Source organism: Trachemys scripta, chromosome 3, assembly GCF_013100865.1.
Source record: "Trachemys scripta elegans isolate TJP31775 chromosome 3, CAS_Tse_1.0, whole genome shotgun sequence".
NCBI lineage: Eukaryota > Metazoa > Chordata > Testudines > Emydidae > Trachemys > Trachemys scripta.
The window spans coordinates 23,975,428-24,000,412 of NC_048300.1; the positions used below are offsets into that span (position 1 = coordinate 23,975,428).

General features: G+C 44.3%; 1 protein-coding gene and 1 pseudogene across 5 annotated transcripts in view; both read right to left on the reverse strand.

Annotated features, from left to right (window-relative positions):
• Positions 1–3,727: 3,727 nt before the first annotated feature.
• Positions 3,728–5,191, reverse strand: LOC117874281 (annotated as a pseudogene).
• Positions 5,192–9,238: 4,047 nt separating this feature from the next.
• The window catches only part of CCDC85A (coiled-coil domain containing 85A), a 183,782-nt gene continuing 168,035 nt past the window's right edge, over positions 9,239–24,985 (reverse strand). For 2 of the 5 annotated variants that reach the window (XM_034764293.1, XM_034764292.1), the window contains one exon: positions 9,239–11,301. In XM_034764293.1, the coding sequence (XP_034620184.1) occupies positions 11,252–11,301 (50 nt within the window). In that variant the 3' untranslated portion in view covers positions 9,239–11,251. Of the gene's footprint in view, positions 11,302–15,653; positions 15,753–21,316; positions 21,437–24,985 lie in introns of all 5 variants that reach the window. The other 3 variants (XM_034764288.1, XM_034764289.1, XM_034764291.1) reach the window with 3 other exon arrangements.

A 24,985-nucleotide genomic window follows, 5' to 3' on the forward strand; every position in this document is an offset into this window, starting at 1 on the left:
TAGGGTAAACACTTAAATCAAAAACTATGGAATTCCAACCTATGAATAGTAAACACAGCCTGTATTGTGCATAATGCAGGGAGATCCCAAGCACATGAGGTCCTCACAGCACTACATAATGTAATTTCCTGTTATAATATGCATGTGCAGCTGAAGCCCTGAGCCCGGACACATCCTGCAGGGATGGAACCCCAAGCACCAGTTCCTCCCACCAGGCTGCAGCCCTGTGCACCAGCTCGTCCCTGCGGCCCTGACCACCAGCATGGCTCCTCCTGGGGGTTGAAGCCCCGAGCCCTGGTTCACCCAGTGGGGTTGAAGCCCTGAGCCCCTGCATCTCCTGCAGGGCAGAAGCCCCAAGCTCTGAAAGCTGCATTTTAAAAGTGCCACATGCAGCTCGTGAACTGCAATTTGGCCACACCTGTTCTATGAGAATTATCTCTTCTAGTGGAGATTAAATGTTCTATTCCAGAGAAATGGTAAATCATTCATTAGTATTTGGGCACTTCTTTGAATCATAGAATATCAGGGTTGGAAGGGACCTCAGGAGGTCATCTAGTCCAACCCTCTGCTCAAAGCAGTACCAACCCCAACTAAATCATCCCAGCCAGGGCGTTGTCAAGCCTGACGTTAAAACATCTAAGGAAGGAGATTCCACCACTTCCCTAGGTAACCCATTCCAGTGCTTCACCACCCTCCTAGTGAAAAAGTTTTTCCTAATATCCAACCTAAACCTCCCCCACTGCAACTTGAGACCCTTATTCCTTGTTCTGTCATCTGGTACTACTGAGAACAATCTAGATCCATCCTCTTTGGAACCCCCTTTCAGGTAGTTGAAAGCAGCTATCAAATTCCCCCTCATTCTTCTCTTCTGCAGACTAAATAACCCCAGTTCCCTCAGCCTCTCCTTATAAGTCATGTGTTCCAGCCCCCTAATCATTTTTGTTGCCCTCCGCTGGACTCTTTCCAATTTTTTCACATCCTTCTTGTAGCATGGGGCCCAAAACTGGACACAGTACTCCAGATGAGGCCTCAATGTTGAATTGCACTTCATTAGTTCCCTGAGATGGAAGACATTCCCACCGCCAAGCGGCAGCCAAAGCCAATGCCTTTAGCCCACAGGGCAGGGACTTGGCCCGGCTTTTTGGACCCATAACACAACAGAGAGAGGGGAGTCAGTTGGGTTAAACAAGCCAGAGCCACTCAGAAAGCAGCTAAAAGGAGGAATGTCCTGAGCTTGGGAAGTGCAAGGATTGCTCCTGCCAGCTTTGCAGGGTTAATCCAGAGTGACACTGCAGGTGGAGTTTCAGAAAGAGGAGTGAGTCCTTGGGGAGGGAAAGGATAGCTGGCAACCAAACCCTGAGTGCACAAAAGAATCTGCACGCTCTTTCATTTTCCAGTCGAGTGGGACTGAGCAAAAGATGGCACAAGGGTTTCAGCAGCATGCTCACAGCAAGAGCCATCAAGGGTATCACAGCCCTTCCATGGGTCTCCACCCCACTAGCACATCTGCCTTGCCCCTGCTGCCACCCCCACCCATGCAGTGATAGTCTGCTCACTGCATGTGTCCCCACACTAGCATAGTAGCTGATCCTCAGGAAGGATAGCAGCCTAGCAGAGCTACTCTTTAGCCAGGGCTGCGGTGCTGAGGGTCCCAGGTGAAAACCCCACTGGTGGCGCATACGGGGAGGTGAGGGGGGCTTGACATTGGACATTCTGTTGGTGCAGTGCCAGCTAGTTAGCGCCTTAGGCTCCTGTTCTCTGCTCTGGTCCTTCACCCCCTCCACAACTGCCCCACCCCAACAACTATTCAGGAAAGAAGGAGTTAAATGTGTGATTTAACCAAGCACTCCCTCCAAACCGGGGCCTCTCCCCAGAGCTGTGCAGGTTCCGTGGATGCCGGTGAGACAGCAGTGGAGGAAAAGGAAGAGGGTGAACTGGCAGCACCCCCAAAAGGAAAATGCAATGCAAGCCAGTGGGGCACCTTCCCTGAGATACTGGAGACAGATGCCCGCCGCAAGTCCTGCCGTTGAAATGGTTAAAAATGGGAACAGTGCGAGTCAATCAGCTCCCACCCCAAACATGGCCCTAGGAGCTTTGCTGCTGACTAAGGCTACGTCTACACTATGGGGACTATAGTAACACAGCTCCATCGCCGCAGCAATGCCAGCACACACCCGCAGTGTCAATGCAGCCTACAGACGGAAGGGGCTTTTCCATTGGCATAGGCACACCACCTACCCGAGTGATGGTAGCTAGCCTGATGAAAAACTGCTTCTGTCACCCCAGCTGTGTCAACACCAGGGGTGCGGTCAGCACAGCCATGGCGCTCACAAGCTCTGGAGCTATGCTGACCTAAATTTTCAGTGGAGCCCAGGTCCAAAGCCCAAGTCATTGCGAGTTGCGAAGCCCCCACAGCTAGTAAACCTACCCCTGGGCTACACCTGCAAAGCCATCCCCAGCCCACGAAAACCCCAGGGACACTGCAAACTTGGTTCTTTCCCATTATAACCCACTGAGCTAACCCATGGCCTCTGCCCCAAAGCGACACGCAGATACAGACCTGCCACTGCAGCAGGGGACAATCAAGAGCAGAAGTCAAGTGCTGCAACTGGCCTTTGAAACAGCCACTTCTCTGAGGGGGCTTCACAGGACGTGGAGGGTGCCAAGCAACCACCTCCCCAGGATCCCCCACCCCATCCTTGGCTAAAGTTAACTCAGTGTTTGTCAAAGAGACCATGCAGAGCCAAGACCTTTGCTTACCCACTGGATGGGTACAGCCTGGACAGCAATAGTGCAAGTTTCCACACCCAATGCCACCTGTCTATGGCGCTATCCTCACCATTGGATCTAGGTGCTTACCCGCATGCCTCAGGCATAGCTAGACCACCAACTCATTTCACACAGGCCCATTTCACACCCCACATTGGCGAGAATCCAGGCAAAAGGCCCCATATCCTTCCAACTGCTCCCTCAGCCTGCTGGGCCCTGGGGGCGGGGGGGCCAACTACCACAAAATCCAACCCTCCTGCCTAGGAAAAGCCTGGGGCTCTGTGAGGGCCTGCATGGGAGGGGGCTGGGGGGCATCACAGGGGGAGAGGGCAACAGGGAGCCCAGAGTAACATTAGGAACAATAATTAATCCAGTTTGAAGAGAACCTGGGACCTATTGCACCCAGGCACTCGTCTGCCTCATTTACAATCCCAGCAGCCCCAGGGGTTGAACGACAAGCAGAGATGGCCAGTGGAGTTCTGCCTGCAAAGATGGGCCAGGGCTTTGCACCCAAAAGCAAAGGAACTCATCCAGGGGCAGGACCAGCTGAGCTGCAGTGCTAAGGGGCAGGGACTCCAGTGTGAGCCAGGAGCTTGAAATCGAGCCCTGGGTCCAAAACCTGAACAAAAATACATTAAGTGTCTATCTTAGCTGTGATCCGCCAGCTCAGGACCTACGCCCACAGAGCAGCTCTACTAAAAACACAAGGGGAAATGCTCATTAGTACAGGGAGCGAAAGGACTAGCCATAATGCACCCGTGCATTGTGGAACCAAGGCAGAAGGGCAGGCAGGAGCTCAGACCCAGGGGGGTGGGATGGGAGAGAGGGGGATGGGCAGGCCGGAATTCAGACCCGGGGGATGGGGGGACGACGGTAGGGAGGAGAAGAGAAGGGGATGGGCAGGTGGGAGCTCAGACCTGGGGTGGGAAGAGGCACAAGGAGAAGGGGATGCCGGAGTTCAGACACGCACCTTTTTCTTTGGTAGGTGAACGCCCGTGGTCTGGTTCATGATCACCAGGGCAGGGTAGAAGGCCAGTGCCAGGCAGGAATACCAAGCTACCCCTTTGATCTGTGCCTGGAACCAGTCAGAGCAAATCCCGAGGACTACGGTGAAGGTGGCCAGCAGACACACAACCAGGCCACATGTGACATGGTACAGCCTCAGCCGTGCCACAAAGGAGATCCTCAGCAGCTGGGGGAAGCGCAGGCTAAGTCCGCATAGAGCCTGCCCGCAGGTGGCAGCCAGAGTCAGGACTCCCAGCAGGCTATGCCAGGAAACCAAGTGTGGGAGCTCGCTCGCTCTGATTCTTGCTGGAGATGATGAAGGCCAGGCCCAGCGTGGCAGCCACAATCACTAGCGTCTGCGCGGTCCAGTGCAGCCACACTTTCACCTGGTTGGAGCAAAGGCAGAACGGCGAGTTCTCGGGCGAGAAGAGCAGGATGGCTTCGGGTAGGCAGAGGCAGAACGCTATTGAGAACCAGGGTGCTAGGAAATGATTGTAGATGAATATAAAGGCAACTAACTCCTTGCTTCCAGGCAGGGGATTTTGTTGTTAAAGAATGAAGGGGAGGCAATTGCCTACTCTTGGCCTGCCTGTCCATAGTGATGAAGGGATGTAGGTGACCATGATTGGTCAAATCAGTTGGTAACTTGGGACTGACTCAACTTGCAGAAAGATCTGAAAGGATTCCTGCTTTTCATCTCATTGCCTGGGAATGTGGAGTCCTTTTTTATTTCGGCCCAGCCACCAGCGTATCCTGGGAACATATTGTCACTGTGTTAGTCACTGAATAGTCATATACAAAAAGACAATTTCACATGCTGAGACCCTGAGGGCAAACAAGCATCCGACACACCAATGGCTCATTCATCATTCTTTTGTCAGGCTACTCAGGCAACTAGAAAACAGCAAAGAGAACACTGGCTGGATCTGAGGTGTGACGTTGCACTCCATATGATTTTACGAAAATATGCTAATGAGAGTGAATATAATGTAACTGGAATATGCTTCATGCAAAAGGTCTCTTGTAAGGTATCATTACAAAGTTTATAATCTACTGAGGGTGGTCATCCTATTTGTAGAAATGTATCATTCTTGTATCTGAAACAGGAAATATGAAATATAACTGAGGTCCTATTGTAATTATGCAAAGTGTGGGCCATTAATGATGGTTTGGAATCTTGATGGCTCCCATTGTTGGGTAAAATCTGTTTCTGACCTGTTTTATGTAATGTCCATCTTGGATTTGCCCAAAGAGGGAGAAGACCTACCCAGAGGACCTGTCCAGAGGGATAAGAATACCCAGTTCCTGAGTTCCTGTTTGGTGTCCAGCACCCCTGATTTTCACCACTATCCCTGTTGGTATCCTGAGTTTTTGTCATTGTGTCCCTGTCTTCAGGATATGGTATTGTAATACCCATTGTGGTTTTCCCCTGTTTTACATCCATAGGTTAAGGGGGTTTAAGGGCTCTAAGCTTCATGCTCTGGTAACTGTTAACAACTGAGTGTGTCTTGCTTATGTTGTTTATTGTCTGAAAGGAGTCCTTGTCTAGTTTACTGACTAATGGCATAATAAATATTTGTGTGTTACATCTTATTCTGCCTCTGGCTTAATAAATCACACAATGATAGATGCGGGAGGGGGTGGGATCTGCAGACAGCCCATCTTCTGATCTGTGTAGACCATAGTTAAACTGTTTTGGGCTAACACCATTAACCAGGACAATTGACTGTAGAGTGTTCTGTTTACTTGCAAGTCTTCCTGTGAGTCAGGCCGGGAAGAATAAAGGCTTGGGATCTCACAGGATATGTGACCATGTCATCTAGTACTGGAATCCATCTTAAACCTCGTGCTTTTCCATTTAGAAAGAGGAGTGGAGACCCAGAGAGACAAAAGATTCCTGCTTTGTGTCAAAACTATAAAAGGGGGTGGAACAGAACAAAGGGGGTGGCAGTCATGAGAAATCCCCTAGCTACCACCTGAGCTAACAAGAACTGTATCGGGGAAAGGATTGGGCCCATACTAGGAAGGAGTCCAGTCTGTGAAAGAAGATTATTGGAATATCTCTGAGGGTGAGATTTTATCTGTATTCAGTTTCCTACTGTATTAGGCTTAGACTTGAGTGTTTTATTTTATTTTGCTTGGTAACTTACTTTGTTCTGTCTGTTATTACTTGGAACCACTTAAATCCTACTTTTTATATTTAATAAAATCACTTTTGCTTATTAATTGACCCAAAGTAAGTAATTAATTCCTAGGGGAGAAAACAGCTGTTCATCTCTCTCTTTCAGTGTTATAGAAGGTGGACAATTTATGAGTTTACCCTGTATAAGGTTTATACAGAGTAAAATGGATTTATTTGGGGTTTGGATCCCATTGGGAACTGGGTATCTGGGTACTAGAGACAGGAGCACTTTCTAAGCCATTTTCAATTAAGTCTGCAGTTTTGGGGGGATGTAGTTCAGACCCCTGAGTCTGTGTTGGAGAAGACTGGCATGTCTGGCTCAACGAGGTTCCAAAGTCCCAAGCTGGCAGGGAAAATGGGCTCAGAGCTAGTCTCAGCACATCAAGTGGCAGTCCCCAGGGGGTCTCTGTGACCCAACCTGTCGCATGAGGGTCACTACTTGGCTCTTTATCTAGGCCCATAAATCCACTAGCTTTCCACTCATGCTGGGTTTATGGCATGGCAGGAACAGATTGTTATCTTCCTACCATGCAATCTCAGTGCACTCTGTAGGATAAGAGGAAGGCCATTGTCTCTAGCCACTTAGCTCTCAGGCACCAGGGGATATTTAAATGTACAAAGTGAATCTGATTTGATCCTGCAAACCTTTCTTTTTGCACATAGTTTTCAAGCACCCAAGTAGTCCCACTGCAGGGCAGGAAACAGCTCACCAAAGTGAGGACGGCTCAGGTAAGATTTTCCAACTTCAGGCAGAGTCTGTTTTCAGTGAATTTCCCTTTAAAAATTTACAAAAATATTTTTATTTCTGTTAAATTATATGAAACTTTATTCTTTTGTTTCTCTGTTTACAGAACATATTGGAGTTTATGGGATTGTAGAGAAGCGAGACTCACCGGCACGGCGCCTCCTGCTGGTCGTCCTGCGAATTAGTTCTTGTCCAGTCCAGAGTGCCCTCTGCAGGCCGGTGTCTCACCTGCCGCTGACCCCCATGTCCCTCTTGGCCCCCCAATGCCCCTTACCTTCAGGGTTCTGCCCCCCAGCAGTAATCCACAATCTGGGCCTCCCCTCCCAGGGGAACCCCCAACCCTCTAAACTCACCTTGCCTCAGTGGCTACTGCCAATTATCATCTAGCCCCCGCTCACAGGGGCAGACTGCAGTCTGTAATGGCCACTCATCCTTGGCAAGGGGTTAGGACCTACTGCCTTTGCCTATTCTCGGGCTGCCCCTCTGCAGCCCCAGTACCTTTTGTAGGCCTTCACCAAGGCCTGCAGCCTGCGGTTTTACCAGGCTGGTGCTCCCCAGCTCCTTTTCCCTATTCCCCAGCACTGCTCCAGTTCAGGTACCTTCCTCTCAGGCAGCTAGCCCTTTTCCCTCCAGCTAGGTTGGCTGCTTTTAACCCCTGCTTATCGGAGTGGGGCAGTTGCCCCACTACAGGGATGTGCCCATGTGCTTTTTTTAAAGTCAGCCCCATGCTGAGAGAAACTTGCAAAAGTAAGGCCAACTTTCAGAGGAGTATGGCAGCCATGAATGTGCCTGGATAACTCCCAATGAATGGCAGCTAGGCAGGCACAGTGATTAACAAAACTGATTCCTTAAGTATTTCCATCTCTGAGCTTATGTTTAATTGAACCCAGTGCTTGGTGGGCCACTGCGATTCATTCAGTCTCTTCCCTTTGTGAAAGTGGCAGTCATATCATGATGCTTCCAGGACACAAACAAATCATCAAGAAACTGAAGCATTCCCACTCTCACCCCCCGAAGAGTGTCCTTTAAAAGACATGATGGAGGGAAGTAGAGAGAGATTAGCCACAGTAGGAGAATGGCATGGATCTTCCCCTACTCTATTTCTGACTCTGCCACTCACTGCTTGGTGACCTTGGACAAGTCACTTTACCTCTCTGACTTGTTTTAATAATAAATAATTAGTATGAGGTGCAACTGTTGGAACTTTACTATCAATAGCATTGTTTTCTAACACGAAAGACCAGAACTTGCACTTGACCCTGAAGTGGTAATAGGAGTAAAAACCAGCAAAAACTCCTTTTGGCACTGAAGTCAGCAGATAGGACACTGAGTACATATAAGCAGAATATTACTTCAGTTAGGCCATTTTTTACATAGTGAAGCACAGTTAAAGGCTAAATGATTCCCAAAATATATGTTAACGTCTCTCAGATTAGAGATTAGGATAGAATGACTGTTCTTAAAATTCTATTAGTTTCACTACACACAAGTAGTAAGATGTTGCTCCTTCTGGACCTCAGCACAGATATGCAGATGGAAGATGGCTACCCTGATAAGTCCTTTCATAAAGGGAAGAAGCTGAAGCCGATATATATATAGTTTTACATTCTGAATTGTGCTATTTTTATCCTAATTTTCTTCTTTGTTGACCAATGTATATTATGGGATTTAGGGCAATAGCCAAAAGATAGTAATGAGCAATAAAGAACCTAAAATCCAGGGCAAATCTATGAAGTATTTTTCTTTCTGTTCAGAAAGATTTCTGAGTGCATGCTTATTACAATGAAAAAGGATTTAGCTACAGTAATTTTCTTTTCTCAATAGGAAGTGACTGTTTAACAAAAAAACCAATGCCTATTCAGAAGCACTAGGACAATCTCACAGGACATTTGCCCAAAGATACTGATTTCAATCCTCAGTTATAGCCAAAGACTCCTGGAATAGTAACCCTGGGCTTCTTTCATTCTGGACCAGCTGTATACCAATCTGAACTCATGCACAACAAGGCTGCTTTAAATTAAGCCATTTGCCAGTGGAACCCATGGACCAACAGGGCAGACTGGGCTCACCATCCCATACAGAATCCTTGGCTAGTCTCTATTTCTCATGGCTGCTCTCCATATGCCACCAGCAGGAAGGAGTGGATGGAGTAAAAGCCACCATGTTGGCTCTCCATCACAAGTAATTCTCCCTACACTGAGATGATCCTCCCATGCCCAGCTATATCAGAATGATAAATTGTTCTGTGCCAGCTATCTGACATAAACCAACACCACCACACAGTAGGATCTGGGACAGTGTATTTAAGCAGCAGAACCTAAGCAGTAGGGAGTAGACAAGACAAGTTAAGGGGCCGGAATTTCTATTTTTGAGCATCCAGTTCTTCCACTGACTGTCGTGGGAGATAGAGCTAGCTAATGTAACTACTATACAAGAAGTATCTAGAATAGATCTCTCAGTGAACAGAATTTGCTTTTGGCATCTGGTTTACATATCTCATGAAATGCATCATTAAAAGAAAGCAAACAACTATGGGATTAAATAATTTATTACCATTGCTAAGATGAACACAGATACTTGATACCCAATTGTATGCAGAACTGTAAAAAAATAGTTTTAATACAGTATCAAAATTTACACAAGTGTAATGTCAAAAGACCAGTGTCTCTTGAATTAGCCCCTGCAGGTAAATACTACTGTTTTAGTTCCCCCTCCCCACATATTATAGGAATACAACAATTTAAGTTTAATGATAAAACTGCTTGAGAGAAAAATATGGAAATGTAAGAAGCATTTTTATATATAATAATTTAAAAAATGCCATGTTTCCAAATTAAAAGCCAGATTCTGCAGTCCTCACTCAAGGAAAAGGAATCAACAAGAGTTGTGCCTGAGAAAGGAATGCAGGATTGGAGGCCTTACAACTATGTTGAATGGTACCAAATAAAATGACAGAACGGATATAATTACTGCCACAAATTAATCCATAACAGTTTTCTGAAGACAGGAAGCTGATTTTACAGTACCATATAAAAAAGGTTGCACAGCAGCCCAACTACATTCCACTACCAACAAACCAGTAATACAACATATAGCAAGCCCACAAAAAACAGAGAATATCACCTTTGAATCAAATTTTAGTAATCAAGAACAAACCCAAAACCTGGGAATTGTTGCATTCCTATTTTTTGATGCTCAGCTATGGTAAAAAGTTAAGCAACAGCATTCAGTCACAAGCCTGTCGCACATTCATACAAGAAAGTATTGTTGCATTTAAATATACAAGAAATACCTATCACAGCATTTCAATACACACAATCTAATGTTATACACGTAGAAAAAAATTAAACTAAGCACATCTAGGGCACCTCCTGGTCAAAACTCAGGCAATCTGAACAAGAGCTTTTAGCCTCAGAATAAATTAAAGACATGCTTTGAGAAGAATAAAAGTTTTCTTTGAAAGAACACTACAGTAGGCAAGGAAAGCTTTTCATAAAAGCAGTGCAATCTTTTAGATTCATATTTTTGCTAAATAAAACAGCATGTCTCTAAACTAAGTGGTAGAAATTAGCATTGGCAATTGGAAAATGCTCTCAGAAAAGAACTCTGATGGTGGTTTTGGTTTGAGGTCTTAAATATTGTTACCTCAATGTTCTATTCACGGGATGGTGCCCATCATGTATGTCTCCAGGAGGCGTGCACCAAAGAGAATGAAAAAAGTCTATCTTCACTTTCATTTAGAAAGAAATTGTGTTTTACTACATTTACTGTAGTTTTTGCTACACTACTGGCTGGTTAGGAGATTTTATGGTCTTTTTAGCACCTCAAAATGCAAGTATTCTAAAAAAAAAAAAATTTCAGCTGCAAATTGCCTAAGCACCATTAACTAATACTGTAGACTGAAGTGTGAGCTACCAAGTAACTGACTTTCTTGTAACTGTGATGACTGAAGGTACAGTTTTTTGGTGTCTCTCCACTCTGGTGAAAAATTCCTGCTAAACCCAATGGAAAATTCATTCAGACTCAATGAAGGTTCACCGTAACAATCTTTAAAAAAAATCATGTTTGTGTATCTCCTGAAAAATACCAATTAGGTTTTAAATAAGAAGCATTCAGATCTTTTCATTCTGAGTGTGTATTTTTGAATGACAATGCCATGGCTAAGAGGCAGAGTTTAACTATATAGTATACTGAAATGACAGTGCAAGAAGTCTAGGGTACATAACTGTTGTCTGAAAGACTTTTATGAAGAAGCTGTGCCAATTTTCAAAGCAGTAGTGTAGTCAAGAGTAAACAGAGTTTACCCACTTTTCAGTTGGAGAGTATTGAGTTTAGGTCAGTTTATCCACTTTTTTTTTAATCACTTCACCACTGTTTCAAAGAAGTCATGTATACTTCATGTAGACATCCTGTTGTCGGCTGAGAAGTTACTGTGGATAGAATAAGTTCCCTCTATCCGTCACTGGCCATTTAAATTCTATCTTCTGAGAGAGGTGACACTCAGGTCCTTTTACATAGGTCCTTTATACTGATTTCCTGACAAATGTTGTCTAATTCCAGGACATGAACCTGCAGCATCTCCAAGCTTCCGCCATACAACCTAAAGGCAAGTGATAGAAAGATATGTCAGCTATATCATCCAACCAAAAGTGGATTTGTGTATCTGTATGCATTATATACACACACACACACAATGCAGCATAGACAGAAATAGAGGCAGAGAGACACAGTAAGAAGGAAAAATAAATTTGGAATGAAATACAGTATATTCATTTTTGCCCATCTGTTAACTAGAAGTCTGTTCAGGAGCAATGTCTGAAAACAAGGGTCATGTTTGGAAATCTTTATGCAATTGTTTATTAGGCAAAACTCCCATCAAAGTCAATTTCAGGCACACAGGCCCCAATGCAGAAAAGAGTTTAAGCAAGTGCTTAGCTTTAAGAACATGAGTAGTCCCACTGAAATAAACGGATGTGGTCTTATACTTAAAGTTAAGCACATGCTCCAGTGCCTTTGCTGGATCAGGGTCATACGTGAATGAGAATGTTCAAGATTTTTCATAGTGTGGACTACATGTGAACAGATTTGCTCCTTGTCCTCACCTCTGTTCCCATTCATGATTGTATTAAATACATGCCACAACTACAACAATTCTTAGCACAGAAAGGTAATATTAGGAAAGCATTTAGTGTATTCTTAGTTGGCTTTTAATGAAGTTTACAAACAGGAAACAAGAACAGTTAGCAACACGTGACTTTGCATCTCTCTGTGGGCCACCAAGAAGCAAGAAATGGATCATTGGACAAGACTGGTTATTAGAAAGAGAAATAGAAGCAAGACAGGGTCAGAAATAAAGATGAAATATGGGAGTACAAATTCAAGCACAGGGCTGTGAAGAGATTTGGCTTTGGACCAGTTGGATGGGCCCAAACCAAGATTCCAGAGCCCAACACCCTCTGAATTTTATGTTCCAAGTTGGTCCCACATTGTCGCCTGAGCCCATGTCTGATTTGAAGGAGATGGGTGGAATGAACAAAAAAGGCTGTTCCTAACAAAACAGTAACAGTAAAGATCATAGAAAAATGTCGATAACCAGAGATCAGCATCATACCTCTAGCACAGTAATTGACACCTATAGGCTAGTTTCACAAAGGGACTTAAGTGTCCCGATGCCTCTAGAGTGAGGCAGCAGTGCACATGCTGAGAGGCAGAAACATAGGTGACTTTTACTGCAAAAACTTAGGCGCCTGCAGGGTTAGGCGGTAGGTGAGTGGGAGGTTGTGAATCACAGTGGTGCCTAAATCTGGGACTTAGGCACTTAGCTAGCACTTTAGGTCCCAAAGTCCCAGATTTAGGTGCCACTGGGATTCACAAAATCCCCACTCAGCTGCCCCCTAACCCTCAAACTTAGTTGGCACCAAACTTTTTGCTGTAAAAGTTCCCTAGTCACCTAGCAATTGTAAGGATTAAGAAGCAGTTCCCTCATAACTTTTAGCCCAGTGGTTAGGAAGTGAAAGATGCCCAGTTCCTCTTTATTTTTCCAGAGCGTCATTGGAGCAGAGGGACTGGATCCCAGGTGAGTGCCCTATCCACCAGGCTATAGAGCCATTCTCACGCTGTCTCCAGCCCAGTGACTTCAATTATTTAGCAAAGTGGAACAGCTTCAACAGGCAAGATTGAGGGAGACTCACATCAGACTATCCCATAGCTCAGTGGTTTGGAGCCCTCACCTGAGAGGTGATAGATCCTTGTTCAAAACCCTTTTCATCAGGTGCATGGGGGTTAATATCAGAATCTGAATCGGCCAACCACATGGGATCTCTCATCACCATCAGCAGCCATCTTTGCTTACGTGTGGAAAGCAACCTATATACGGGCCTTGAAGCTACTCCAGCATATTGACTTTGGTACTAGTTAGAATTTTCACTGGCACCTTTCTGAAGACAGAATAATGTGGGCCAAACATCTCAGGAGTGGCTGCAAATACCCACAAAGGCACATTTGCCCTCAATCAAGTAATTGTATGTGGAACCTCATTTGTGTGGGCATGTCTAAACAAGCAGATATGCCCCAGCTTGCTACACAGTAACTCTACAGTGCTCTAGCAAGGCAGGCACCAAATAGCAAAGTGGACGCTGCTGTGGCACGCTAGAAGTTTCCTAGTGCGCCCTGATGTACTCTTGATACAAACAGTAGTATGTCAATAAGCACTAGGGAACTTTGTGAGCAGTATAGCAGGGTCCACCTGGACAGTTAGTGTGCAGCACGCTGGAGCACCGCAGATTTACGGTGCAGCAAGCTGGGCGGAAGTTCTCATGCTTTTGAAAGCCAGCTCACAGTAGCTAATATGAGAGAATAACTCCAAATGTACCTATGACTGTTACTTGTGATAAGACAGTGGCTAGAGGCTCCAATCAAAACCACACATTTCACTGTACTAAGCACTGTACAAAAGCAAAGTAAAAGGCCTATTTAAAAGTTATGTAGACACCCAATGTGAATAAAAGGAGGATGCGTTAGAAATGGTGTCTTTTCCTCTTGAGGAACTGGCATAATTTCCATCATTAGTGTGGAATACACATGCATCCTGAGGGGAGAATGTGCCCCTTAGTGTAAGTTAGGGGAATCCTTAGGGATGGAAAGTGTGCTGAAAACATTACAAGGCCTTCATATTCTGTGATGCAGACATTTTATAAACTGAAAAACCACATAGTAGATAAAAATTTTAAAAACAAAACCAAAATTTTCAGACTTGACCAGTGACTTTGGGGTCTCAACAGTTAGAGTGCCCACCTACCCTCTGAAAATCAGGTCCTTTTAAGATGGCCCAAACTGAACACCCAAAAATTAAGGTACCCCAAAAAATCAGCAGTGACTATTGAAAACCCTGACCCAGAATACAGAGGCAAAATGATCACATGACAAACATTTCACCTAAAAAAACAAAACAAAAACAGGAGCAAAGTAATGATTCTGTAAGCCCTAGGAAACTACAGTGAGAATTAAAACAAAAGAATAATTAGCTAATCAAAGGTTTGCTTTTCATCTGAATACACATGGATAACCCAAGGAGAAACAGGAGTACTTGTGGCACCTTAGAGACTAACAAATTTATTTGAGCATAAGCTTTCGTGGGCTACAGCCCACTTCATTGGATGCATGCAGTGGAAAATACAGTAGGAAGATATATATATACACAGAGATCATGAAACAATGGGTGTTACCATACAAGGAGAGTGATCAGTTACCATATAAGTAGAGTGATCAGTTAAGGTGAGCTATTATCAGCAGGAGAGAAAAAGAACTGTTTGTAGTGGTAATGAAAATGGCCCATTTCCAGAAATTGACAAGAAGATGTGAGGAACTGTGGGGAAGCATGGGGAAATAGTTTTAGTTTGTATAATGGCCCAGCCACTCCCAGTCTTTATTCAAGCCTAATATAATGGTGTCCAATTTGCAAATTAATTCTAATTCAGCAGTCTCTCATTGGAGTCTGTTTTTGAAGTTTTTTTCTTGTAATATTGTGACTTTTAGGTCTGTAATCGAGGGGCCAGGGAGATTGAAATGTTCTCTAACTGGTTTTTGAATGTTATAATTCTTGACGTCTGATTTGTGTCCATTTATTCTTTTACGTAGAGACTGTCCGGTTTGGCCAATGTACATGGCAGAGGGGCATTGCTGGCACATGATGGCATATATCATATTGGTAGCATGGCTGCTACTCTGAAACCAAGGAGAAACAAACATTTAAAAAGTTTAAAGAACATATCTAATAATGGAGTAAAAACATTTAGCTTTTCCGTGCTGAGCAGATGGAAAAAAAAGAAAGAAAAAAGTATTTTTAAACAAACATGTTAAATTTAAAACTCAAAACATAAGTGCATTGGGAAGAAATGGTTGTGTCAGATATAATACATGAACATTTCAGACATGAAATTACATAACTATTGGGAAGTTTTATGGATTACTATAACAATATTTATCATTTAGAAAATACTTTTTATCCATAAATCACAAAGCTCCGTGTACAGGTGGGTAATTATCACTAGAATTTATAGATGATGAAATGGAGGCACCAAGATGTTAATATACCTGCCCAATGTCACACAGAGATTAGCCATCTTTTAACATCCTAGTCTTGATGACAAAGCTGAGAATAAAACCCAGGTCTCCTGAGTCCCATTCTAGTGTCTTATCCACTGGACCACTTTCTCTCTTTATAGAGATATATTTATATATTAATAACAAAATATGCTGACCAAAGTGTAATGATTATTTAGTTCATAAAAATTCAGTAAATTATATTATTGAAAAATCAGAGTGTAATTGGCTTCATTTTTATATGAAAACTTTAAAGGCACATTGTCTGCAATTTTTAAATATTGATAACCTTGGTACAAATATTGTTTCAGGTTTCAGTACAGAATACAAAATTAAGCACATTAAACTTACATTGCACATTTCTCTGACTATAGCTTTTTCTGTCTCACTAAGGTCATGATCATATTCTTTACCATGCTGCCGATCTATATTTTCCTGAGCTTCCAAGTCCTGGGTATGTTAAAAAAAGAGTAAATTTTATTTTACAAATGGAATTTGTTCTTCAACTACAAAAAGAACATTAAGAAATTTAACCTCTAAAAAGGCCTTTTCAGTGTAAGAATATGCATGTGTAATTGGATAATAGATTTAAGTGTAATGAAGCAGATCAGAGTATGTAGTCAGCACACAATTTCCTCCAGTATACAATGAAATTGGACAAGATTTAAAAACTTGATGCAGAAATTACTGGGTGAGGTTCTATTGCCTCTGTTATGCAGGAGGTCAGAACAGATGACCAGAATGGTCTCTTTTGGCCTTAAGCTATGAAAAGGGCTGTACCTTACATCAGTACTATAACCTACATGGAACATGTATACTGTAGAACCTAAAGGATATGAACACCAGAGTTAGGGACTTACCAATCAACCAGACACCCTGTGAAACTGGAAGTCATCAATCAGACAGTAGCACATAGAAAAAAGAAGAAGAAAGCAAATACTGTACTGCCTCAGGGCATTAGACCCGAGGCTCTGGTCCTCAGCCACTGGAGGGTTGGGGCTGCAGCTGCAAGGTGGGGAGGGGCGGTCGGGCTCCAGGTGGGGGCGGGGCTCAGGGCTTCTGATCCTCGAGAGCACCACGGCTCCATTCCTGGCTTCAGCTCTGCAGGGAGTGCCAGGGCTTGGCGCTTCAGCCCCACAGCTCTGCTCCCGATTTCAGCCCCAGGGGTGCTGGGGCTTGAACTACGAGGGGAATGCTGGTTTCAGCCCCAGCGCTCACCCTGTAGCTAAAGCCCCTATCCCCCCCACTCCCTCCTGCTGAAACCAGGAGTGGAGCTGCTGGGCTGAAGCCCAAGCCCCAGTGCCCTGCCCCAGCTGAAGCCAGGAACAGAGCTGCAAAGCTGAAGCCCCAATCCCTGGTCCTATAGGCTCCAGGGCTGGAGCATCCATGGAAAAAAAATAGTTGGTGCTCAGCCCATTGGCAGGCCCCACCAATCAGCTCCTCTCCCTCTCTCCCAGTGCCCCCCACCCACCGCGGTCAGCTGTTCAGTAGTGTACAAGAGGTGTTGGGGATGAGAGGGAGGAGTGGAGGCAGGAAGGGGCAGAATGGGGGTAAGGGCAGAGCGGGGGCAGGGAGAGGCAAGACGGGAAATGGTGTGGCAGAGTTGGGGGTTTGGGGGAAGGGTGTAGTGGGGGCAGGGCCTGGGGTGGAGTGGTGGTTGAGCACCCCCCAGGAACACAGAAAGTCAGCGCCTCTGCCTGGCACCACCCCCCCTGCTGAAACCAGGAGCGGTCTGGCACTTCCCACAGGGCAGAAACCAGAAACGGAGCTTCAGGGCTGAAGCCCTGAGCCACAACGCTCCCCGCGAGGCTGAAACCAGGAGCTAAGCTGTGGGGCTAAGCTGAAACCCAAGTCCCAGCGCTCCCCCCAGGTCTAAAGCCCTGAGCCCTGGTGCTCCAGGGGGGCAGAAGCCCTGAGCCCCCTGCTGGAAGCCTTGGTGGCCCCTAAGGTCAGAAACTGCAACACACACACCCTGCTGGGAGTCCTGACCCCCCCCCCCCCCAACGCTGTGGTGCAGCCCCAATTCCCCCATGTCTGAAGTCCATCACGTCTTTTTCAGAGTTACTATAATTTCAGAGTTACGGACAACCCCCATTCCCAAGGTGTCCGTAACTCTGAGGTTCTACTGTATCTCTACATGGAAATATGGCTTTGGGGTGATAAAACAATTCTGGCCATAACATAAAAGCCTGTGATTCCATATGAAATGTTCACCCACAGTTATTTCATATGTACAAACACTCAATGGATTAGATTCAAATAAAAAAAATCCATGCCATTCACTCAATTTAATTTAATTTAAATTAATACCAGTTCCTAAAAGTTAACCTCTTCCCATTTAGGACTGAGGACTTAGTGCAAATGTTCTACTTGTCACAAGCAAGAGTGGTACCTATGCTTTCCATTTTACTGGCTAATTAGTCATTTTCTTCCTGTAAATACGTACAAAAACGATGGGCCCATTGACATCAATGTGCTTTGGACTATGTCCTTGGGATTTGGATTCAGGCGAGGATTCTGATTCAGGAGAGCACTTACACACACACACTCAACTTTGAAGTCCATGGAATTTAAACACATGCTTAATTTAAGCATGTGCTCAAGTGCTTTACTAAACTGAAATTTTTGGGGGCACCTTTCTGAGATACACCACATAGGAGCTGACTTTTTGTGTGCTCCGGAGAATTGTATTTAAAATCAACTTAATGTTTAAGAGACTTCAGTTTTGAGGAAAACAAAGTTCTAATTTATTTTATTTTTGCTAACTATATATGTGGTGATGGTGAAAGGTGCTACTCTCTTCTTTGTTCTGAGTCACTGAGGTACAAACACTAAGGATATAATTTGCCCTATCTAGACAGTTATTAAAGGGTTTGTGGGGGTTAAGTTACTCCTGGATGGAAAGTAAAATTTTCCAAAATTCCTTTATGTTGTGGAGCATCTGCACAGTGGCCAACTTCACTTTACACTGTGGGTATGTCTACATAGGGATAAAAAACCCACGGCTGGCCTGGGTCAGCTGGCTCGAACTCCCAGAGCTCATGCTGTAAGGCTGAAAAATTGCAACTTAGATGTTCAGGCTCGGACTGCAGCCCAAACTTTGGGACCCTGTGTTGGTGGAGGGTCCCACAGCTTGGGCTCCAGCCCAAGCCTGAATGTCTACACAGAGATTTTGAGCCCCAACAGCCCAAGCTCCACAAGCGCAAATCAGCTGACCCAGGCTAGCTCCTGCCATGCCACAGATCTTTTATCCCTGTGTAGACATACCTCAGTGATCCTAAGTCAGGAGCCTTAGGCCTGGTCTACTGTTAGGACTTGTAAACCAACTAAAGATATGACGTCAGCATGCACAAATTAAAGTACATTACCCCCCATGTGGATGCTCTCACTCAGGAGTAAAGGATTCAGTTACAGCAAATTAAGACCACTTTACTCCTGAGTGACATCATCCACACAGGGGTTTAATGTGCTTACACTGACTTCACGCATTTAGCTGATTCACCTTAACTTTCCTTAGTGCAGACATTCCTGCAGAAGTTTTACTAGCATAACCATGTCAAGTGGGGAGAGGGGGTGATTTTTTAATCAAATAATTATACCAGTGTATGCACGTACACACACACACACACACACACAAAGTTATATTGATCAAAAAGGATTAATACTGGTATTGCTTATTCCCTTTCCTGTATTGGAATAAGCTACACCAGAATAAGCATTTTTATACTGTTATTGTAATGCAGTTATAGCAGTTTTTACTGATTCAACTAGACTAGTGTAGTTTAAAAAAAAAATCAGTAAAAATTTCTAATGTAGACAAGGCCTTGCACAGGGGCTGAGGCAGCAACAAGGGACTGCGTTTAAGTACAGAGATTCCAGGAGAGTCCCAGGCTTATCTATGTACAATTCTTCCCCAGTTTATAGATACCAGTGTAGTTAAAGTGGAACAATCCCATTACTGTAGACAGAGTGTTGTTGGTATAAAGGGGCCTTCTACTGGCATAGCTATTCCTATATAGAAAGGGAATAAGCTCTACCAGGAAAAGGCACCTGTATGCTAGTATAACTGTGTTCATACTAGGGCTTGTACCACCTCTAACCGAAACAGTTATACCGGTAACTTTCCAGTACAGACCAGGCCCAAGAGAGACAGAGGTCCAAGTGAGCTGACTCTTGGAGACAGGGCAGTGGAGGGAGTTGCCTTGTGTGTTGTTTGTGACCACCTCTGTTCAAGGGATCAGGACTCATGTACATTTTTCAGTCTGGCTGAAAGGAAGAAATTTTATTTAACTGGATAAAATTTAGCACACACAGGGAAATGCGTAGCATCATTCCTCTCTATTTCTGCCTGCTAATACAATTCCTATCAGGATAAAAGCAGGGGCATCACATCACAGAAAACTAAATTTTATATACATCTAACCATTTTAATAACCCTAATGAGTACTTTACCACTGTAAACACATCCACTTACACCAACTAGCTATCAGACACTATCAAAAGCATGTTGATAACTGTTCCAATCAAAGCGATTTGTCAGAGGCTATACAAAGATAACTACAATAATCTTATTTTGTAAATCCACATGATCTCTAGGCTAAGTTGTTTTGTGCAGCTTTGTTTTCCATAATGACAGCAGGTGAAATTCACCCATCTGTGGAGGGCACACACAAGACCTTTGGTGCTGCTGAAACATGCACTTCTCAAGCACAGAGGAAACTGAATGGCTTCCCCACCCCTGGATACTACAGGGCTGGGATGTATACTGCCCACAAGCAGACTGGGTGTAGATGGTGGCAGGGCAGACTAGGGGAGCAGCCACAGGAACCTCAATTATGTGCAGGTGGCAGGAGGCTAATCCTAAACTAGAGTAGTAGATGGAGATAGACTGCCCGAACCCTGACATTCTGCTGAAGGAATGGCTTTCACTGCCACAACGCCTACACATTTAACCAGCATAAAAGCTGTTTACTCAAGCTTTATGTAGGAGAACTCAATGTCACCCATCCACATGACTTCACAGACTTCACTGGCACTTTTGTCTGAGTGAGGAGTGCAAAACTGAGCTCCTTAAGTAACTAATTTATCCTTACATCATTTCCTGGTATGGCAGATAAGGAGTTACAGTGAGTATTATTCCTGTTTTCAAATGAGTAAGCTGTGTAAGAATGATTTGCCCACACCTCACAGAAGGTTATCACTGTTCCTGATTCTATGCTCAGACCATTAGGTCATGCCTTTCTCTGTCAATTAGTTAACACAATTGTCCAAACTGTCCCAAAAGGAGAAAAGATTTCTATTGCATAGCTGATGCATATATAGTGGTGGGACCATGTACTTGCACAGATGACATGTGAAATCTCATGATATGCTAGATACCTCCTGATAGGTCATTGTAACATTTTGTTTCATTAAGGGAAGTAGCTGCTGTTAAAGTCACAAAGGGCCAGACTGTGAGCCCTCTGCTCACATAATTCCTTAGAAGTCAACAGGACTACTTCCTGTGTGCTCACCAAAGTAAGAAAGAGGTTCACAATCTGGACCAAAGTTAGCATGAGAACTGAAGAGATTATGGTGAATCGTTTTCAGCACTCCATAGTAGGTATATCACACTCTCTGAAATCACATGACAAAGTCCATACCATGCATGTGCCCTGTATAATTTGGTTTCATTTTTATAAAAAAATGTTTGTGATATTCATATTATTCACCTTATACTGTAGCAGAGAATACATCAAGTCCAAAGATTGCTTGTCCCACCCTTCATCATAGTCATAAAAGAAAATATGTATCATTTATTATGGGAACACAATGGGGCCCATTGTGTTAGACACTGTACGCTCACAATGGAGATAGTCCCTGACCCAAAGAGCTCACACTCTTAAGTACATGATTGAAACAAAAAATAATGTTGTATACAAAGATATTGCAGTGATATTGCTCTAAGTACAATGGAACATATGTCAAACAACATACGTAACATTCTGCATATACTGTATGGGAGTGTGTGTTACCTTAATAGCATTTACCACTGCTTCAGGCTGCTGAGAAGGTGAGACATGTCCACTGAAGCTAGCTGGATGGTTTGGAGAGCAGTAACTCCCATCCGCCCCTGATGGCATCCTAAGGGGAGCCTTAGTAGAAAATTAAAAACTATTTAATAATGAAAGGTGTTTGTAACTAATTAAGCAGATGTACATTTTTTAAAAAGTCAGTTTATCACGTGAGCATGGAGGGCATATTTCATTCAAAACCTTTGCCTATTTCTGTGCCATGCTTGTGCTACTTTCAGTAATAAAAAGACCTGAATTAAGTCTAAAATACATCAGCTACATTGATCAAACTGCCTGAGTTTGATTCTCTAAAGATACTCTTTACCCTTGTTGGTGGTCACCTACTATCACAGAGAGGAAACCTGGTAAAGTGGTTAGAGGACAAGGCAGAATCCGATGCTTTGGCTCTATTCTCAGCTTTGCCACTAACTTAGCATCTGCAAGGTGTTCTACCAAGGTCTATCTGTGCAGAGCAGCTTGCTGTACTGGAGCCTCACTGAAATCTTGAGCATGTCACTGAAACTCTGTGGCTCAGTTTTCCCATCTGGGAAATTAGGATACTACTACTTATCGACAGTCTTCAGAAAGGTGTTGTGAAGCTTAAAGGAAAACAGTTTGGGCCCCAAATATAGGTGTCACAGTTCAGGGCAACTGCACCTGTTTTCACCTCCATGGTCCAGCTCCTCAGCCGTCACCTCTCTTGGGAAGAGACCTGTGTCTCTCTCCCTCCTGACAAGGGTTTTTCCAAGCTGCACAGTTCCCTGCCTACAGTGAGTTCCCAGCAAGTCAGGCTACCTAAGCAGGCCTGCTTTGCTTTCTCCTCAGAGGCTATACACAGAACAATTGCCCTCAATTAAAAGTTTCCACACAGCCCATTCTGAGCAAACACATATATTTTCAAGGTGAAGGCATTATAGAGGAAACGTATTACAACAATAAACAAAACCTACACACATGCTAATAAGCTTAGCAGAAATTATCCCAATTCCAGCAAGGGCTCAGGAAGGATTCAGTCCATGAAATCCCACCAAGGGTTTTTTCTGCGGTCACAAGTTCAGAACAGCTTTTGTTCAAAACAAGCACACCCAGGACTCAGAGTCACTCATTTATACAGTCAAGTATCAGGGGGTAGCCGTGTTAGTCTGTATCTACAAAAACAACAAGGAGTCTGGTGGCACCTTAAAGACTAACAGATTTATTTGGGCATAAGCTTTCGTGAGTAAAAACCTCACTTCTTCGGATGCATAGAGTGAAAGTTACAGATGCAGGCATTATATACTGACACCTGGAGAGCAGGGAGTTACTTCGCAAGTGGAGAACCAGTGTTGACAGGGCCAATTCAATCAGGGTGGATGTAGTCCACTCCCAATAATAGATGAGGAGATGTCAATTCTGTCTGAGGGGTTGGAGCAAATTCGGTTGTATCTTAGGGCTTGGCTGTAGACAATGGATCGTGTGATGTGTCTTGGATGGAAGCTGGAGGCATGTAGGTACATATAGCGGTCAGTAGGTTTCCGGTATAGGGTGGTGTTTATGTGACCATCACTTATTTGTACTGTAGTGTCCAGGAAGTGGATCTCTTGTGTGGACTGGTCCAGGCTGAGGTTGATGGTGGGGTGGAAATTGTTGAAGTCCAGGTGGAATTCTCCTAGGGCCTCCTTTCCGTGGGTCCATATGATGATGATGTCATCAATGTAGCGCAAGTAGAGGAGGGGCACTAGGGGACGAGAGCTGAGGAAGCGTTGTTCCTCATGGCTGACTTAGAACAACGCTTCCTCAGCCCTAAGATACAACCGAATTTGCTCCAACCCCTCAGACAGAGACAAACACCTACAAGATCTTTATCAAGCATTCGTAAAACTACAGTACCCACCTGGGGAAGTGAGGAAACAGATTGACAGAGTAAGACGGGTACCCAGAAATCACCTACTACAGGACGGGCCCAACAAGGACAATAACAGAACACCACTGGCCATCACATACAGCCCCCAGCTAAAACCTCTCCAGCGCATTATCCACGATCTACAACCTATCCTGGAAAATGATCCCTCACTCTCACAGACCTTGGGAGGCAGGCCAGTCCTCGCTTACAGACAACCCCCCAACCTGAAGCAAATACTCACCAGCAACTACACACCACACCACAGAAACACCAACCCAGGAACCTATCCCTGTAGCAAACCTCGTTGCCTACTCTGTCCCCATATCTGCTCTGGCAACAGCATCAGAGGACCCAACCACATCAGCCACACCATCAAGGGCTCATTCACCTGCACATCTACTAATGTTATATATGCCATCATGTGCCAGCAATGCCCCTCTGCCATGTACATTGGCCAAACCGGACAGTCCCTCCACAAAAGAATAAATGGACACAAATCGGACATCAGGAATGGTAACATACATAAGCCAGTATGTGAACACTTCAATCTCCCTGGTCATTCTATTACAGATTTAAAAGTCACTATCATTGAACAAAAAAACTTCAAAAACAGACTTCAAAGAGAAACAGCAGAACTAAAATTCATTTGCAAATTCAACACCATTAATCTAGGCTTGAATAGGGACTGGGAGTGGCTGGCTCATTACAGAAGCAGCTTTTCCTCTCCTGGAACTGACATCTCCTCATCTATTATTGGGAGTGGACTACATCCACCCTGATTGAATTGGCCCTGTCAACACTGGTTCTCCACTTGCGAAGTAACTCCCTGCTCTCCAGGTGTCAGTATATAATGCCTGCATCTGTAACTTTCACTCTATGCATCCGAAGAAGTGAGGTTTTACTCACAAAAGCTTATGCCCAAATAAATCTGTTAGTCTTTAAGGTGCCACCAGACTCCTTGTTGTTTTCATTTATACAGTGTGGGTCTTTGACCTTGGGACCCTGGGAACAGGTAATCAGCAAAGGTCTCCTCCTCAGGGCTAAGCTTCAAAAGAAGCTTGTGTACCCAGAGAGGGTATATTTGCCTACATCTCCCCCTAGAGATTTTCTGGGAAACCCACCTCGCTTTGTTTGTCCCATAAGTTCATTTTTGTCTGGCTCATTGTTTTAAATAGTCCTTTGATCCTCATAACACTTCCCAGGGTTTACACTGGTCACATCTCCCCTACTGAAGTTACATAGAATTGCACATTAACACAAACTTTGTATTTTGAATACAATGGACTCCAAAGGTACTTAAACTTAATTCAGTAAGGTTTTTTTCCAGGATTTTGCAGGAAGTCACTGTGTCTGTCACACTAGGTTTTGAGAATGCCTAACCTCAATCAAAATGTTTCCATGAGTGGGGGTGGATATTTTAATTACAGTTAAATTGACTGGGAAGAGTTTAATTTTGGAACATTCCCCTGTAGAATTTGCAGCCCAAATACTGCTGTGTCTTATTCGGAGAGGGGCAGTGTGAGTGGGGAGATACATGACTCCTGATTTATCCTTTTCCCACTTTAAACATATGTAGTCTGCTAAAGATAAAGTGACAGGTGGGTCCTCGAAAGTCACCTGCATTCTCTCGCTGCTTGTGCAATGGCATCAAATGTTACCAGCCTTGGAAGTAGCTCCCATTTATGGAGATATGGCTCAGACGGCAGCTTGGCAAGTCCATTCTCTTTACTTGTGGCCTGTGGCATTCA